Source organism: Cornus florida, unplaced genomic scaffold (genome assembly GCF_030987335.1).
Source record: "Cornus florida cultivar Cherokee Brave unplaced genomic scaffold, ASM3098733v1 CherokeeBrave_3.0.0_Hap2_Chr05, whole genome shotgun sequence".
Classification (NCBI taxonomy): Eukaryota; Viridiplantae; Streptophyta; class Magnoliopsida; order Cornales; family Cornaceae; genus Cornus; species Cornus florida.
The window spans coordinates 73,843,517-73,860,557 of record NW_026775575.1 but is presented as its reverse complement, the minus strand read 5'-3'; the positions used below and the strand labels follow the sequence as shown (position 1 = coordinate 73,860,557).

The window sequence follows — 17,041 nt, the reverse complement described above, 5'->3', positions numbered from 1 at the left end:
TCTTTATATTGTCCCTCTTTATTCCTCTTAATTCACCATTTAAAATAATTAAACAAAAGAAGAAGTGAAAAAAACCAAGTCATTTATCTACCTACTCATTTTGTTTCCAAGAAGATGCTGGGAAATAACTAGGTCAATTTGGCTATGATCTGAAAGATGTTGGTCATTAGGTCCTACAAATTTGGAGTATCTACAGTGATATGGAATAAGAATTCCCTGAAATGGTTACACTTCTTTTGAATCATCACAAATGAGATTTCCATCAATTTATAGTTGTTATCACATTTCTCACAAGAATTTTGTCTCAAGTTCAAATGGAATGGCTAGTGATTAGTAGTGATATTAGTCATCTGTAGCATGACTTGGGAGTTCAATCTCCCATAAGTATGTTGACAAGGTTCCCCGGGAGCATTTGTTTCATTTCCAGCCACAATGCAGCTACTATATAATTGCTTTGTCTGAAAACTTGGGGTTCCTGCACTCAAAATTTTCATCTTGCTTTAATTTTCTTAATAATAATTATAGACATAATGCTGGCCTTTGTTTCACAACACATTAGCAAACCTGGCCTTTGTACCGGTATGGCCGCATGCCTAAAAAATATATTATATTCTAAATGAACTTACAAAATGTAATAGGCAAATCGGACCCTGATATTGATTTAATATTTGATCCAAATGGTCTGCTGGATGTATGTTATAATCAGTTCCCTTATTTCTTTAATTTTAAGATAAAATCCTCTGTAGGCTGTTACAAGTAGTGGTAGGGCATGATGTTTTTCAACAAATATAAACTTTAGTCTCTATCATTCTAAATTATTGCCAATGAGTTGGAAGACAAAACCATGTTATCCTTCATGTGCTAATGTTTTTTCACAAATTGACATCTAAATCCCTCTTTACCACTCATTCCACGTTCCAGAGGATTTTCCATAAAGCCTTCAGTCTATATATATCCACATATGAGTCAGTCTACAACCAAAACAAGTCTTTTACATTCTTCACTATCAAAGCTTTCATTTCTTCTGCAAGCTCTTTCTAAACTTCACACAAAGAGAGAGATAGATTTACATATACAACAATGGGTTTCCGTGTGCCTCGTATTGTTCATGCTAAGCAATTTCTTCGACTACCTTCTTTCACAACAAACCAAGCAAATTCCATGGTTATAAATGTCCCAAAAGGCAACTTTGCAGTTTATGTTGGTGAGAGTGAAAAGAAGCGATTCGTGGTTCCAATATCATACTTGAACCAGCCTTCATTTGAGGACTTGTTAAGTCAAGTTGAGGAAGAATTTGGTTTTGATCATCCAATGGGTGGTCTCACGATTCCCTGCAGAGAGGACATCTTCATTGATATCACTTCACAATTGAGCAGATCATGAGACAATTCTATGCATATAGACACAATTTTGTAAAGCAGTAGTCATCATTTCCATGTACAAATTTCAATTTTGTACCTTAATGAAAATATTATGATGTAGAGATCATGCTATTCTCAGACAATTTCAAAAGCAAATACATTATTTCTTCAAAAAATTTGTTGCTATTGATTTGATATCGACGTTGGTGTGCATTTTGTTTTTTTTGTTGAATTCTATGATCAAATATATTTGTTTCAATTAAACTATTTTTTGTTTTGCTAAATATTTCAATTAAACTCAGTTAGCAATTTTTTTTTTTTTTTTTTTTTTTTTTTTTTTTTTTTTTTTTTGGGTCAAATGGAGATCTGGCAGCAGTTTATGGTTCTCTTCCAGTAACACACACATATACAATATATCATCTCCAGTCTAGACAAGTCTGGCCACTATGCCAATCTAATTTTTGTAATTGTAGTAATCAAGAAAGTCAGAGGAAAGGAAATGGAACTTGGTAAACAAGCACCATTTTCAATAAGAACTGCTAAACTTGGTAAACAAACACGACATTTTTGTTGATGGATCAGCAATGTTTGTGAAGTTTCCAATTTTTTTTGCCATTTTTTAATTTTCTAAAAATTTTGTTGCCGCAAAGGTATTTCTGTCATTTCACGTTTTGCGTACGGGATTGTGGTTGGGTCCAATTGCAATTGGTACATTTAAATTCATGTGGACTAAGTGGTATGTGCATATGGTGCATTGTACATGTTATGTGGTGTAGAATTTTGTGACAAAAGAATAATGGAAAATCAAAATTTGAAGTGGAGAGACCCACCACTAATGCATTAGTGGTTTAGAGACCACTCCTTCTCTCTCATTTTTCTCTCTCCCCGTTTCTTCCTCTCTCTCCCTCATTCCCCTTCATTTTTCTTTTCTTTTGGAAGCCAAACTTTGGATCTTGATTTCTCTCTCATTACATGGTAGATTTAAGTGCCGTTTGAGGCAAAACGAGCACGACGAACTCTACACGTGGGTACAAGCAATTTCAGTTTTGGTGCTCCCTAGAGACTTCGAAATTTGGACCCATTTTGAGGGTTTTCGCAATTCTAAGAGGTAGGGGTTTCTAATCCATGAGTTCTTGCCCCCTAGTGAATTAATCCTTGTTAATTGATGTTTAACATGCTTAATTGAGTTGATTACCTCTAATAATGATTTGGTTTTGTAAATGAGATTCATGTTTATGTGTATATGTGGTTTTGTGAGATAAACATGCTTAGATGTTGATTTTACATGCTTCAGGTTTATATCTTGGTAGAATTTGTTATATGGAAAGCATGTCTATGTGTAGCTTCCATTATGCTTATAGTGCTAGTAATTTCTTTGTAAATTGTTGAATGGGAGCATGTTAAATTGTGTATTGTATGAATCTTTCATGTATCATGGCATCATGAAAGCATATGATGATCATGCATGTCATTGGGTATCAAAATGGGAAAGAAATTGTTTGATACAAAAGAGGGAACTTTTGGGGGAAACAAGTTTTGATGAAAAAGAGTTTTGAGAAAACCCGGTCGCTGCGGAGTCACCAACGGGCTGGTGGGTTAATGTAACCTAGAGAGAACTAGGGAGATTGCCCTAGCGTGGTTGAGCTATCTGGGCCCCATAATGACGCTGCGGAGTCACCAAAGGTCAGGGACAGTAGCCAATCTTTTTCTCGGCACTACGAAGTCACCAAAGGGGGTTACATTAACAGTTTGAAATTGGTGGATTTGAATTGTTGAAAATGAGGAGCGATACTAACATGCATTGCATTTCATTGCTCCATATTGATTGTGTTGAGACTGTATATTATGTTGTATTTTCCCTACACAGTATGACCCCGATTCTTATTATCCTATTCCTTGTTTGGGTTTACGGGGACACAAGATGCGTGTCTTAGGTGCCACCTACTGAGCAATTTGCTCACCCCATATATTTATATATTTTTTTTTCAGGTCTTGGAAATGAACCGGTGGACGACAATCCACCTCAAGCTTGAAAGTTGTTAGAAGGTTGTTTGCTATTTTGTATTTTGACCATTCTATATATATTCATAGTTGTGGAAATGTAATTAAGTTAGTATTCATGGCCTTGTAACTTAAGAACGAACTTATCTTTTGTTTGATGTAAATGAAACTAATGGAATTATGGTATATATATTTTCATGCAATTGTATCATGTAACGTTGTAAGACAGGGACTTTAAATCTCAACCATGTATTTTGGGACTGTAATTATGACAATTTAGATTAATTGGTGTGTGGATGTTTCACCATGAGAGGAACTAAGTTAAGGCATGGTGAATGGATGAAAGGGATGTTAGAATGTATTATATGTTTATTGTGCTGGGATAGGTTAAAAAATTCATTTAAACAGGTTGTGGTAGGCCCATTTTTAGGGGAGGTTATGCCAATTTTTTTTAAAATTTTGGCATCAGTTAGGGTCGTTACAAAGATGGTATCAGAGCGATGGTTCGATAACCTTAGGACGACGGGTAGAGGCCTATGTAGGATTGCATGGGAAGTTGTTTGCATTGCATATGAGATTAATTGTTATGTGTTTTGATATTTGAAAGAGCATGTTAAATTGTTTACATGCCTGTGTGTTACATGATAAAGTGTTTAACTATTTAAGAAGCATGCTTCCTTGCTTACTTGCTTACCTGCTTAATTGCTATGTGATCACATGTTTATATGTTTAAAGTAATGCATATTGTCACTATGATGAGGATTAAAGACTTGTTGATCTTGTTATGATGATAAGTATGAGAGTTATGGCAATGGCAAGTAGTAGGCACGGTTCGTGCAGTATTGTTTATAACGATGGTATTGTAAGTTTCATCCACCTCGCATATGTGTATGTGTCCATATCCTTATGTAGTAGTAATAAGGTTAAGCATTGGAATGATAGCTAGTACGTTGGGGTAATTGTCACGGCGTTGATGGTTATGTGAGTTTGACCTGATATGGCGAGGAGCTCGGTAGCTTCAGGGTTGTTGGGAGCCAGTTCTTATCGAACGGATGGCGTGGGCTTCTAGCTCGTGGATTGAGCTATTTGGCGTGTAGTCATCCTGAGCACGACTATAGAACGGGTTCATATTTTATGGCTAGGTGCCCTTATTGTGTGTGAATGTTCAAAGCTTTGAGTCAGGGTTGTATAATTGTGTTGTATTTGACCTCCTTCTTTCTATTCTTAGAATCATGCCTTCGAAGAGACGTAGAGAAGCAGATGATGATGGGGAGCAGGATGAGTTCCTTGATTGGGATTTTTTGGTTAAGAATTTGGTTGAGGCTATGACAAATTTTGTACGTGCAGTAGTCATAGAGACCCAGAGGTCGATGGCACAGTTAGTGAGAATAGGGGTTATAGACGGATCAAGAGGTGGAGATTTTTGGAAACAAGTTAAGGAAAGGGAGATGTCGTGTGACAGTCATGTACGAAAAATGTTAAAAGGTGATTCTTCTTATTCTCTTGCTGTTTTTGCTTCACCGCCGGGGACATCCTCTAAAGTCGAGAAGGCTTGCTATAAGTGCAAGCAAATTGGTCATTTGAGAGCGGAGTGCCCTTGGGATCGGCCTAGTTCTGGAGTCTGTTTTGTGTGTGGTTAGCTAGACCATAGGAAGAAGGATTGTCCCAAAAGAGGTGGAATTCTAATTGGCGAGGTAGGTTCAGAGCAAGGACCGACTCGACCTTCAGTATCACAGATCGGTGTTCAGCTTGGGGAGTCACAGGAATGGGAGACTCAGGGTCGTGTAGCCAGTCCAGTTGTTTCTCCTATTGAGTCACCAAAGAGACCTCCTGTGGACGAAGGTATGTAATGACAATTGTTTATAGTATTTCATTAGTGTTTTCCTTGGTGATTGTTCGGATTAACAAGTAACGGAGATGGTGATGGTAGTGGTAATGATGTTGAACTTAGGACACAAAATTTTCTTGCTTAGTCATGTCAATCACCTTAGAAGCAATAGGTTAGGTGGTCGATTAAGCGTTCATAAATGATTGTATTATAGATGATTCTAAGGAGACAAGTGGTTGTTGAGTATTCCGGATCTTGTGCTCATTTTGTTTGAGGATTTGTTGGCATGGCATTGCCGTATTGAGGTTTTTTTTTTAGGGATATATATATAGTGATCATAATGAGGAGTATCGAGAGTAATGTTTGTTCTTTTGTTATGATGATATTGTCTTAAGGATATTTAAGGAATAGTCTTATAATTGTGGTTTGATGGTCCAGTGGGAGGATATGATAGAACTGTGGTTGGAATAAGTGGCAGTAGAGGCATTATGGTGTTTTAGTGTGCTGCTTGGTGCTAATGAGCAGAGTGGTTTAAGATATAATCCAAATGTAGTTTGGAAATTACGAGTCGTTTGTTGTGTGTTATCAGGTAGGTGATGGATTATGTGCTAGTTGAGGCAATTATGGATGGTGTGAACGTTGGGGTCAGTGAGGACGGTGTTGCTAGATAGGCACCCTTTTCTTTGACAAGTTGTAATGTCATTGTGATTGAGGTCACGAGTTTATGTACATGGTGATTAAGGTAGTGTCAACTTCAAAAGGGTAGAGGTGGAACAGGTGATCAGGTGTCGTTATATTTCACAGAGTTTCTCATTTGGAGATTATCGGGTAGGAGGGGACGCGGTGTCCAATTTACAGCAATGTTTCCTAGTGTTAGTATGTTAAGGGCATTGGTGCTTTTATCTGGTTAGTTTTGGTTAGTGTAGTGTGTGCGAGGTATTTGTGTTAATAGAGCGTGACGGTTTGTTTGTGGCGAGGTCGCCTAGATTGGTGTTCGTAGTTCTCTGTGTGTTACTAGTTGGTTCTTTTCCTAGTGCATAGGAAGTTCATTTCATCTCAGGAGCGAGTGGGGGTCCATGGTTGGATAGTTGATGAGTAACGTGTAATAGGGTGTCGGGTGCATACAGGTGCGAGTTGTTGGTCTCTTGTGAGAGCGGGGCTTGTTACTCTTCTGTTGTTCTAGTCCTGGCAAGGACGTCGTTTGTTATGAGTCTTGTCTTTGTTTAGGAGTTGTGTGCATCCGTGGAAGGACGGAATTGCTAGTGAGTGTTACTTTGTTAGAGTTCGTCGATTGAGGTTTTGATTGGAGGGGTTGACTTACTTTCACGGAGGGAGGTATAGCCTTAGTTTTGTAGTCCTTGTTTTGAGGATGGTTTTGACTGGTAGAATTTGAGGCACAAGTTGCCAAATGAGGTTTGTATTTCTAATGTTTTTATTCGCGGTGGTGGCTAGGGAATGTTTCATGAATTGCAATTTGAGAATAATTAAGTGATATGATATGACTCATGTATTCGGATGATTTTAGAGGTGATTGATTTTACTAGTGACTTAAGGATAAATATTCGTATTGCTTGGGTGTTATACAACTAGAAAATGATTATGGGATTCCATTGGAGAATAGTAGGGATAATTGACTTTGGTTTTGAGGTTTCAGGCATGAGAGGTCGCATCGAGTGTTTTGAAGAGGTAAGAATTAAACCAAATGGTGATATTGAGTTGTTTACCTGATATAGGTGCTATGAGGAGACTGTGATCTTTTGTGCTGATTGGTAATTGTGATGTTTGGGGTCGTTTTGTTTCCCGCTTGTTAAGGGTTGTGTGATTAAAGTGCGATTAGGATCTTTAAAGCTGGTATGTGGTTGTATGGCGGTCGAGGTTACGTAGAGTGATGGATTGGTTAGGGAGTGGATCTTATAGTTGTTTTGTGGACTGTTTAGGGTTGTGTTTGAGGTTTAGACCTGAGGATAGGAACGATGTCTATGTCGAGATTAGATTGAGGATGAGAGTGGCCTGGCCCACTATTTCTCCTGAATCAATCCTTCTTTGGCACGATATTGGGTCAAGGTCAATGATCATTCCGACTTGTTAGTGATAGTGATAGTATGGTACTGTATGTTATGTTGGTGTGACAATGTGGACTTACCTGATTTATCTTGGGTGACGGAAGGTGTTAGGTGGTATTGGGTGTTTGATAACGGGTTAGTGGTACAATCATTGATTATAGAGAATCTCGTTTTGAGGATTTGTGTTCAGAATTCAGAGTAGTACATCATGATTGTATGATTGTTGGGGAATTCATCATTTAGTTATCTTGAAGTTGACCAGTATTATAATTATCAGTTAGTGTCATTGGTGGTCATTGTATGATTTTGTAGGAGTATAGCCGTATGTTGGATGACGAGTATTGGATTGGACAATGACGTGTAGATTGGGTTTGAGTCTGATTGTGTGCTGGATGAGGTTTCTCATTTGGGGTCTGAATTGCCCTTTAGAAGGATGAGTGTGATAGGATGTTGTCATGTTCCAGGGTCTTGTGACCATTCTTCTTCGAGCTCCGAAGTATTATGTAGCAGTGTAGAGGAGACCAGTGTTGGTCTTAAGTCGAGTATAGGATTCAGTGGGTTTTGTGCATAATGTTGCGAGTGATGAGTTCCCTTATAGGAGTGGTGATCATTGAGTTTTCTGGCGGCAATGTGTGATTACCTGTTGACGCTAGTGTCAAAGGCAATATGGTTGTTGAGTTATTAGTCTTGGGATTTTGTGAGGAGTTCTCAGAAAGATTGTGGTTGGGAGCCTCTTCTTTAAGGAGGGTAGATTTCGAGGACGAAATCTCTTTAAGGAGGGTAGATTGTGACGTTTCCAATTTTTTTTGCCATTTTTTAATTTTCTGAAAATTTTGTTGCCGCAAAGGTATTTCTGTCATTTCACGTTTTGCGTACGGGATTGTGGTTGGGTCCAATTGCAATTGGTACATTTAAATTCGTGTGGACTAAGTGGTATGTGCATGTGGTGCATTGTACATGTTATGTGGTGTAGAATTTTGTGACAAAAGAATAATGGAAAATCAAATTTTGAAGTGGAGGGACCCACCACTAATACATTAGTGGTTTAGAGACCACTCCTTCTCTCTCATTTTTCTCTCTCCCCGTTTCTTCCTCTCTCTCCCTCATTTCCCTTCATTTTTCTTTTCTTTTGGAAGCCAAACTTTGGATCTTGATTTCTCTCTCATTACATGGTAGATTTAAGTGCCGTTTGAGGCAAAACGGAGAGCACGACGAACTATACACGTGGGTACAAGCAATTTCAGTTTTGGTGCTCCCTAGAGACTTCGAAATTTGGACCCATTTTGAGGGTTTTCGCAATTCTAAGAGGTAGGGGTTTCTAATCCATGAGTTCTTGCCCCCTAGTGAATTAATCCTTGTTAATTGATGCTTAACATGTTTAATTGAGTTGATTACCTCTAATAATGTGTTGGTTTTGTAAATGAGATTCATGTTTATGTGTATATGTGGTTTTGTGAGACAAACATGCTTAGATGTTGATTTTACATGCTTCAGTGTTTATATCTTAGTAGAATTTGTTGTATGGAAAGCATGTGTATGTGTAGCTTCCATTATGCTTATGGTGCTAGTAATTTCTTTGTAAATTGTTGAATGGGAGCATGTTAAATTGTGTATTGTATGAATCTTTCATGTATCATGGCATCATGAAAGCATATGATGATCATGCATGTCATTGGGTATCAAAATAGGAAAGAAATTGTTTGATACAAAAAGGGGAACTTTTGGGGGAAACAAGTTTTGATGAAAAAGAGTTTTGAGAAAACTTGGTCGCTGCGGAGTCACCAATGGACCGGTAGGTTAATGTAACCTAGAGGGAACTAGGGAGATTGCCCTAGCGTGATTGAGCTATCTGGGCCCCATAATGACGCTGCGGAGTCACCAAAGGTCAGGGATAGTAGCCAATCCTTCTCTCGACGCTGCGGAGTCACCAAAGGGGGTTACATTAACAGTTTGAAATTGGTGGATTTGAATTGTTGAAAATGGGGAGTGACATTAACATGCACTGCATTTCATTGCTCCATATTGATTGTGTTGAGACTGTATGTTATGTTGTATTTTCCCTACACAGTATGACCCCGATTCCTATTGTCCTATTCCTTGTTTAGGTTCACGGGGACACAAGATGCGTGTCTTAGGTGCCACCTACTGAGCAATTTGCTCACCCCATATATTTATATTATTATTTTTTCAGGTCTTGGAAATGAACCGGTGGACGACAATTCACCTCAAGCTTGAAAGTTGTTAGAAGGTTGTTTGTTATTTTGTATTTTGACCATTCTATGTATATTCATAGTTGTGGAAATGTAATTAAGTTAGTATTCATGGCCTTGTAACTTAAGAACGAACTTATCTTTTGTTTGATGTAAATGAAACTAATGGAATTATGGTATATATATTTCTATGCAATTGTATCATGTAATGTTGTAAGATAGGGACTTTAAATCTCAACCATGTATTTTGGGACTGTAATTAAGATAATTTAGATTAATCGGTGTGTGGATGTTCCAGCATGAGAGGAACTAAGTTAAGGCATGGTGAATGGATAAAAGAGATGTTAGAATGTATTATATGTTTATTGTGCTGGGACAGGTTAAAAAATTCATTTAAACAGGTTATGGGCCCATTTTTAGGGGAGGTTATGCCAATTTTTTTTATCAGCTAGGGTCGTTAGGGTGTTTGATAACATTCTGGTGTTTGATAACATTCTGGTGATGAAATTGATGCCAGTGACTCTTATTGGGTTTTGCAGGGTCTAGTTTCCGCCCGCGGCGGCCGGGGGGGGGGGGGGGGGGGGGGGGGGCTTTTATTGAATTAGTTATTGGCAATTATTTGCATTTTGTGCTGTTATCTGCTAGGGAATTAGTTATTCGCAATTATTTGCATTTTGTGCTGTTATCTGCTAGGGAAATTTATTATCTTGTGCTGTTATCTGCTAGGGAAATTTATTATCCTCTGCGGAGTTCAGTGACGGAGATCTATAGGTGAGATAGATACAAAAACTTTATGTGTATCTGGCTTACTGGAATTATGGGAGGAAGAGATCAAACAAGGGAAGCTTCATCAAGAACACTCGAGGTACAACTGTACACTTGAGCATGCACTTTGCCAATTCCTTGGTTTCTAACATGTTAAAGTTAAAACCTTGAAAACATTAGCCAAATTAAACTGAATGGGCCATGAATGCGTTGGGAATGCCCTTTGGGAGCATTTGTACACATAACAAGCCACAATTCAACCACTACATTAAGAATCTCTCTACACAGATTTAGGGTTCCTAAACTTGAAATTCTGGCCAAGCTTATATCATCACCAATTCGACAATTTGTACTTGTACATGTCAAGTAGCATTGTAACATGAGCAACTAATTTGTCAAATTCATTTTGTGTCGCTAAATACTGTACTCGAGGTCTTTGTGTTTATTGCTGCTAACCTAACAAACATTAGACCCTACTGTATAGGAATTTTTTTTTTTTTTTTTTATGTATCCAAATAGGATTTAGGATGTAAAATATAATCAGTGGGCTGCAAACACATACAATTTCAAACTGACCTCCATTGCTTGTTCTGTTACAGCACCAAAAATGTCATATTTTTTGTATTTTTGTTGGGAGGCACAACCATGTGATACCTCATGAAATATGTATTTAGTGGGCCACATTACAGTAATATCTTCATCTCTTCTCATTATAAGAATGCTTGCCCATATAGCATTTGCCTATATATATATATATCTATGCAGCCTATGCTAAGTGCTAACATTATCCACCCAGTGTCAAAGGTAGCTTCTCTCTTGTTCAACGCTTGTTCAACAAAGTTCTACTGATCAATTTCAACCAAGTTTTTAAATTAGAACATAAAAATGAACTAACTCTGACTTTGGATTAGATCAATTTCAACCAAAATTTTAAATTAGAACATAAAAATGGACTTTGGATTCATGAGTTTTCTTTATTACATTTCAAATTTCTTAAGCAACCACAGAGGGAGGGGCTCTGGGTTATAATTAAATTTCCACATTTTTTTAGAACATAAAAATGTACCAACTCTGACTTAAATTATATCCCAACTCTAGGCTATCTCACCAGAGTGGTAGGGCTTGATGTCTTCAACAAATATACATTTTAGTTAAAATTCTATCATTCTAAATTCATGATGATCATGAGTTGCAAAGCAACCCCTTGTGATCTTCATGTGCTAACTTGTCTCATAAGCCCCATCTAAATGCCTCTTTACCACTCATATCATCACCAGTTGTCACAAGATCACCTAACTTCTTTAATCCCATGTTCGGTGGTGCTTTAACATACACAGCACCTGTGACCTCTGTGTTTATTTGATGTATGGACAGTATTGATATAGTTATAATCAGTAGGCCACATTCAATAACGTATTTTCAAATTCACTTCCATTGTTTGCTTTGTCATAGTGATAAGCCATGACAAGGCACTCGGACATGTTTTATCATGAAATATTTTCAATTTCCTTCTGTTGTGAGGCATAGCCATGTGATACCTCATGACATATGTCATTAATGGACCACAGTGCACTACTCTCTTAACCACTCAATCCATATGATAATGTTAGCCTGTATAAGTATACCCTATATATATATGTGTTCCAATCCAACATCAGCCACTCACATCTCAAAGCTTCTCTTGTTTAACAAAGACCTACAATCAATTACTTGCTACTTCTCCGAGAAAAAACATCTGATACAAATTATGGGTGTCCGCTTGCTCAGAATTGTTCATGCTAAGCAAGTCATCCAACAGGCTTTCTCAACTCCAGTGGCTAAGGGTGTACCCAAAGGCCACTTGGCTGTCTATGTTGGAGAAACCGAGAAGAAGAGATTTGTAGTCCCGGTTTCATACTTGAAGCATCCTTCATTCCAAAACTTGCTAAGCCAGGCTGAAGAAGAGTTTGGATTTGATCATCCAATGGGCGGTCTCACCATCCCATGCAGAGAAGAAACCTTCATTGATCTCACTTGCAATTTGAATTGCTCTTAGGCAAGGAGATAAAGGAATGGCTAGCCATTAGGGACAGATATTCTAACACCATTGACCAAAAGAAACCAGCTGCTCCAATTTTGAAGTAGGAGAATTGGTTCTTTCATGCAAATTTGATGTAACCTTTGATTTCTATGAAGTAAACTGAGTTGAATTTCTTCGCATGAATTGAGTTGCTTAATTTTGCTTGTTTGTTAGCCAAATAGCTTTTAATACAAATGCTGCTAATCTGTTGACGCTTGACGCTTACATATATATTTTTAATTACCTGGTATGTGTGTATAAGATGGTGCAGAATACAATATACGTCTATCCTAGAAGTTGGTTAGCTACGTCTCGTTTTGTTTTGGCTAACATCTGAATATTTTTGATTACATCAATCAGTGTAAATTTTGAAGTATCTGCAGTAAAATGGAGGAAGAATCCCCATATATGGTACACTTATTTCAAATAGCCAAAAGTGAGATCGGTCCATCATTTTTTAACAATCGGTACATTTCTCACAATAACATCTGTTAAGTACTTGAGATGACCACTAGAATGGAGGTTTGTCATGCCTCTTACTGTGGTTTAGAATTGGAAAATGTACTGACTTTGTCCCAATTCAAGTCCATAGTATTTTCTTATGTGAGAGAGAATATTGCAGAGTATTTATATTTCTTTTTGGCAGATACAAACTTCACCACATAATGCTTATAGTATGTTATCATGCAAAGAGAAAATGCAACTTTAACACGTTAAATTTTACACATACACTAATGGCTGGTTGAGGGACACATTAAATGGATCATGAAGTTAGCATTTTTGTTAATCGTCGTTAAAATTTGGCTTTTAGCAATTGAAAATGACATAGTCTAATTTTTTTGTCTATACAAAACTAATGTTAGTGGTACATGTTCAGGAGGTGAGCTTTAAAATCACTATACAGAACAAACAATGGAGGTCTAGTGGAAATTATGTCTTTCTGGCCTACTGATTATAACATATATATCCACTAGACCATTTGGATCAAATAATTTTCAGATGTTAGCCAAAGGGACATGATTGCGAGATACAAATCCACTCTTGTATATATGATAAAACATAGCATAAGCATTATATGGTGAAATTTGTAACTACTGAATAGATTAATCTTCTGCAATTTTTATCTCACGGAAGAAACAACCATTGAGTTGAACGAAGTCAGAATTAGTACATTTTTAAGTTCTAAAACCAGTGTGGAGATTAGACTGGATTAGAAACAAAGTTTCTAATGAAAGCTTACAGGAGCAACTCAAATATATTTGAAATATGCAGCAGACCCACACTGTGGTTGCTTAAGAAAACTGAAATGTAATAGACAAGAAAACCAGTGAATCTAAAGTCTTGTTGGAGGTTTGGAATATTATACAGTTACAGAAGGTCATCAATCAAAAAATTGCATCAATTTTCAATACAAAAAAATTAATTGAAGTTCACGTGAATCAATATTGTAGGTCCAAATTTATTAGAAAAATCGAGGCACTGTGGATTGGTTGCCACATTACATGTTTATTAGGTTTGTTGTTAATAAACACAGACCTCCAATAGTATATATCGCTGCACAACATAAGATTGAACAAGTTAGTTGCTCATGTGACATTGCTCCTCAACACATACAAGTGCTAATTGGTGATGATAAAAGCTTGGGCCAGATTTCAGATGGGTATGCTGAAGGATGAAATTTAAGCCGGTGTACTTCAAGATGAGCATGGGATATGTGTAAGATGCCTGGTGATCGTTGAACATCAATGGTACATCTCGAGAGGATGAGTTTTCACATTATAGTTCACGAATATACCAGTTGTGACAATTATTCTCTAGACTGGTGATCAAATGAGCTGGGATTTAGTTGATGTTAGGACATCCATATAACCTATTGCCTTGACATCCAAAACCTCTTTCCCTTTCCTCCGACTTTCCTGATTAGTTCAGTTACAAATATTAGATTGGCCTGGTGGCCTCACTTCTGTAGGCTCTAGAGACGATCCACGAACCATGGAACAACCACTTATAGTATGTGCAGCATTACAAACTAGGTACTTTTACATTCAGATCTTACCATGGACATATTTTATGCATACATACATATATTGCAACAAAGATTTAAATGAAATAATGTATATGTATTTTAAATTGTCTGAGAACATCATGATCACTACTTTAAATTGAAATTTGTACATGGAGACTATTGCTTTACAAAATTGTGTCTATATAAATAGAAATGTCTCATGATCTACTCAATTGTGAGGTGATATCGATGAAGATCCCCTCTTTGCAGGGAATTGTGAGACCACCCATTGGATGGTCAAAACCAAATTCTACCTCAGCTTGACTTAACAAGTCCTGAAATGAAGGTTGGTTCAAGTATGATACTGGAACCACAAAACGCTTCTTTTCCCCCTCACCAACATAAACTGCAAAGTAGCCTTTTGGGACATTTAGAACCACAGAATCTGCTTGGTTTGTTGTCGAAGAAGGCAGTCGAAGAATTTGCTTAGCATGAACAATACGAGGCACACAGAAACCCATTGTTGTATATATAAATCTCTCTCTCTCACTCTCTCTGAAGTTTAGAAAGAATTTGTAGAACAAATGAAAGCTTTGATACTGAAGAATGTAAAGATTTGTGTTGGTTGTAGACTGACTCATATGTGGATATATATAGTGGAAAATCCTCTGCAATGTGGAATGAGTGGTGAAGAGGGATTTAGATGGCAATTTGTGAAAGACATTAGCACATGAAGGATCACATGGTTTTGTCTTCCAACTCATCCCATCCGATTTTAGGTCCAAGCTTTATATGATCATCACCAATTATCACTTGCAAGGAACATTGCCACAAGATCAGCAGCTAACTTCTTAAATCCCATGTTCGGTGGTGCCATAACATACACAACAACTGTGACCTTTATGTTTATCTGATCTCAAACCCTAACAAGTATGCATGGCCTGTATTGATTTATTGTTAGAAGTAGTAGGCCACTTTTTTTCAACTTCATCTCCATTGTGTGTTCTGTTATAGAAATTGGACATGACAAGGCACACACATATTACACCGTTTGTTCTGTGATAGTGATAGGCCATGAGAAGCCACCCACATATTCATTGTCTGTTCTGTTATGGTCCATGAAAATGTACTCTAAATTAGATCCCAACTCTAGGCTATCTCACCAGAGTGGTAGGGCTTAATGTCTTCAACAAATATACATTTTAGTTAAAATTCTATCATTCTAAATTCATGATGATCATGAGTTGCAAGGCAACCCCTTGTGATCTTCTTGTGCTAACATGTCCCATGAGCCCCATCTAAATGCCTCTTTACCACTCATATCATCACACACACTTGCAATGAACATTGTCACAAGATCACCTAACTTCTTTAATCCCATGTTCGTTGGTGCTTTAACATACATAGCACCTGTGGCCTCTGTGTTTATTTGATGCATGGACAGTATTGATATAGTTATAATCAGTAGGCCACATTCAATAACATATTTTCAACTTCAACTTCATCTCCGTTGTTTGTTTTGTCATACTGATAAGCCATGACAAGGCACTCGGATATGTTACATCATGAAATATTAACATGTTCCTTCTGTTGTGAGGCATAGCCATGTGATACCTCATGACATATGTCATTAATGGACCACAGTGCACTACTCTCTTAACCACTCAATCCATATGATAATATTAGCCTGTATAAGTATACCCTATATATATATGTGTTCCAATCCAACATCAGCCACTCACGTCTCAAAGCTTCTCTTGTTTAACAAAGTCCTACAATCAATTACTTGCTACTTCTCCGAGAAAAAACATTTGATACAAATTATGGGTGTCCGCTTGCTCAAAATTGTTCATGCTAAGAAGCTCCTCCAGGTTTTCTCAATTCCAGTGGCAAAGGGTGTACCAAAAGGCCACTTGGCTGTTTATGTTGGAGAAACTGAGAAGAAGAGATTTGTAGTCCCGGTTTCATACTTGAAGCATCCTTCATTCCAAAACTTGCTAAGCCAGGCTGAAGAAGAGTTTGGATTTGATCATCCAATGGGCGGTCTCACCATCCCATGCAGAGAAGAAACCTTCATCCATCTCACTTGCAATTTGAATTGCTCTTAAGCATGGAGATAAGGGAATGGCTAGCCACTAGGGACAGATATTCTAACACCATTGACCAAAAGAAACCAATTGCTCCAATTTTGAAATAGAAGAATTGGTTCTTTCTTGTAAATTTGATGTAACCTTTGATTTCTATGAAGTAAACTGAGTTGAATTTCTTCGCATCAATTGAGTTGCTTATTTTTTTTTTTGTTAGCCAAATAACATTTAATACAAATGCTGCTAATCTGTCAACGCTTACATATATATTTAATTACCTGGTATGTGCGTATAAGATGGTGGAGAATACAATATACCGTTGGCTGACATCTGAATATTTCTGATCAGATCAATCAATGTAAATTTTGAAGTGTCTGCAGTAAAATAGAGGAAGAATTTTGGAATATTTCTGAATTTCGCCATTTTTCAGGAATTTTTCGTTCATGCAAGGGTATTCTCGTCTTTTTTCGTTTTGCGTGCCGGACACGACTTTTCTCGTTTTGCGTGCAGAACACCATAGAGTGTGCCGGTTGTGTCCGAGAGTTAGTTGGGACATTTCATTGAGTTCAAGACTCTTTGAAATGTCAAAGTTATCATTTTTGCATTTTTTCGTTTTTCGGGCCGGTCGGTCCATTTGCACCTCATGCATCTTATTTATTATA

The 17,041-nt window shown here is 37.4% G+C and overlaps 4 protein-coding genes across 4 annotated transcripts; 3 read left to right on the top strand and 1 right to left on the bottom strand.

Annotated features, from left to right (window-relative positions):
* The first annotated feature begins 993 nt into the window (after positions 1 to 993).
* LOC132306844 (auxin-induced protein 15A-like) lies at positions 994 to 1,806 on the top strand. Its single transcript, XM_059804411.1, has one exon. It carries the CDS (start codon positions 1,081 to 1,083, stop codon positions 1,381 to 1,383), a length of 303 nt encoding a protein of 100 aa, XP_059660394.1. The 5' UTR covers positions 994 to 1,080; the 3' UTR covers positions 1,384 to 1,806.
* A 10,064-nt stretch (positions 1,807 to 11,870) lies between these two features.
* On the top strand, positions 11,871 to 12,427 carry LOC132306846 (auxin-responsive protein SAUR21-like). The gene has a single exon (XM_059804413.1). The coding sequence runs from the start codon at positions 11,976 to 11,978 to the stop codon at positions 12,261 to 12,263; it is 288 nt and encodes a 95-aa protein (XP_059660396.1). The 5' UTR covers positions 11,871 to 11,975; the 3' UTR covers positions 12,264 to 12,427.
* A 1,374-nt stretch (positions 12,428 to 13,801) lies between these two features.
* LOC132306845 (uncharacterized) lies at positions 13,802 to 15,239 on the bottom strand. Its single transcript, XM_059804412.1, has one exon. It carries the CDS (start codon positions 15,054 to 15,056, stop codon positions 14,511 to 14,513), a length of 546 nt encoding a protein of 181 aa, XP_059660395.1. The 5' UTR covers positions 15,057 to 15,239; the 3' UTR covers positions 13,802 to 14,510.
* A 774-nt stretch (positions 15,240 to 16,013) lies between these two features.
* Positions 16,014 to 16,626, top strand: LOC132306847 (auxin-responsive protein SAUR21-like). Its single transcript, XM_059804414.1, has one exon. It carries the CDS (start codon positions 16,116 to 16,118, stop codon positions 16,398 to 16,400), a length of 285 nt encoding a protein of 94 aa, XP_059660397.1. The 5' UTR covers positions 16,014 to 16,115; the 3' UTR covers positions 16,401 to 16,626.
* Positions 16,627 to 17,041: the final 415 nt, after the last annotated feature.

Excerpts from the sequence above, each read along its gene's own strand:
- LOC132306844 (XM_059804411.1), top strand. The coding sequence starts at position 1,081 with ATGGGTTTCCGTGTGCCTCGTATTGTTCATGCTAAGCAATTTCTTCGA.
- LOC132306847 (XM_059804414.1), top strand. The coding sequence starts at position 16,116 with ATGGGTGTCCGCTTGCTCAAAATTGTTCATGCTAAGAAGCTCCTCCAG.
- LOC132306846 (XM_059804413.1), top strand. The coding sequence starts at position 11,976 with ATGGGTGTCCGCTTGCTCAGAATTGTTCATGCTAAGCAAGTCATCCAA.
- LOC132306845 (XM_059804412.1), bottom strand. The coding sequence starts at position 15,056 with ATGAGTTGGAAGACAAAACCATGTGATCCTTCATGTGCTAATGTCTTT.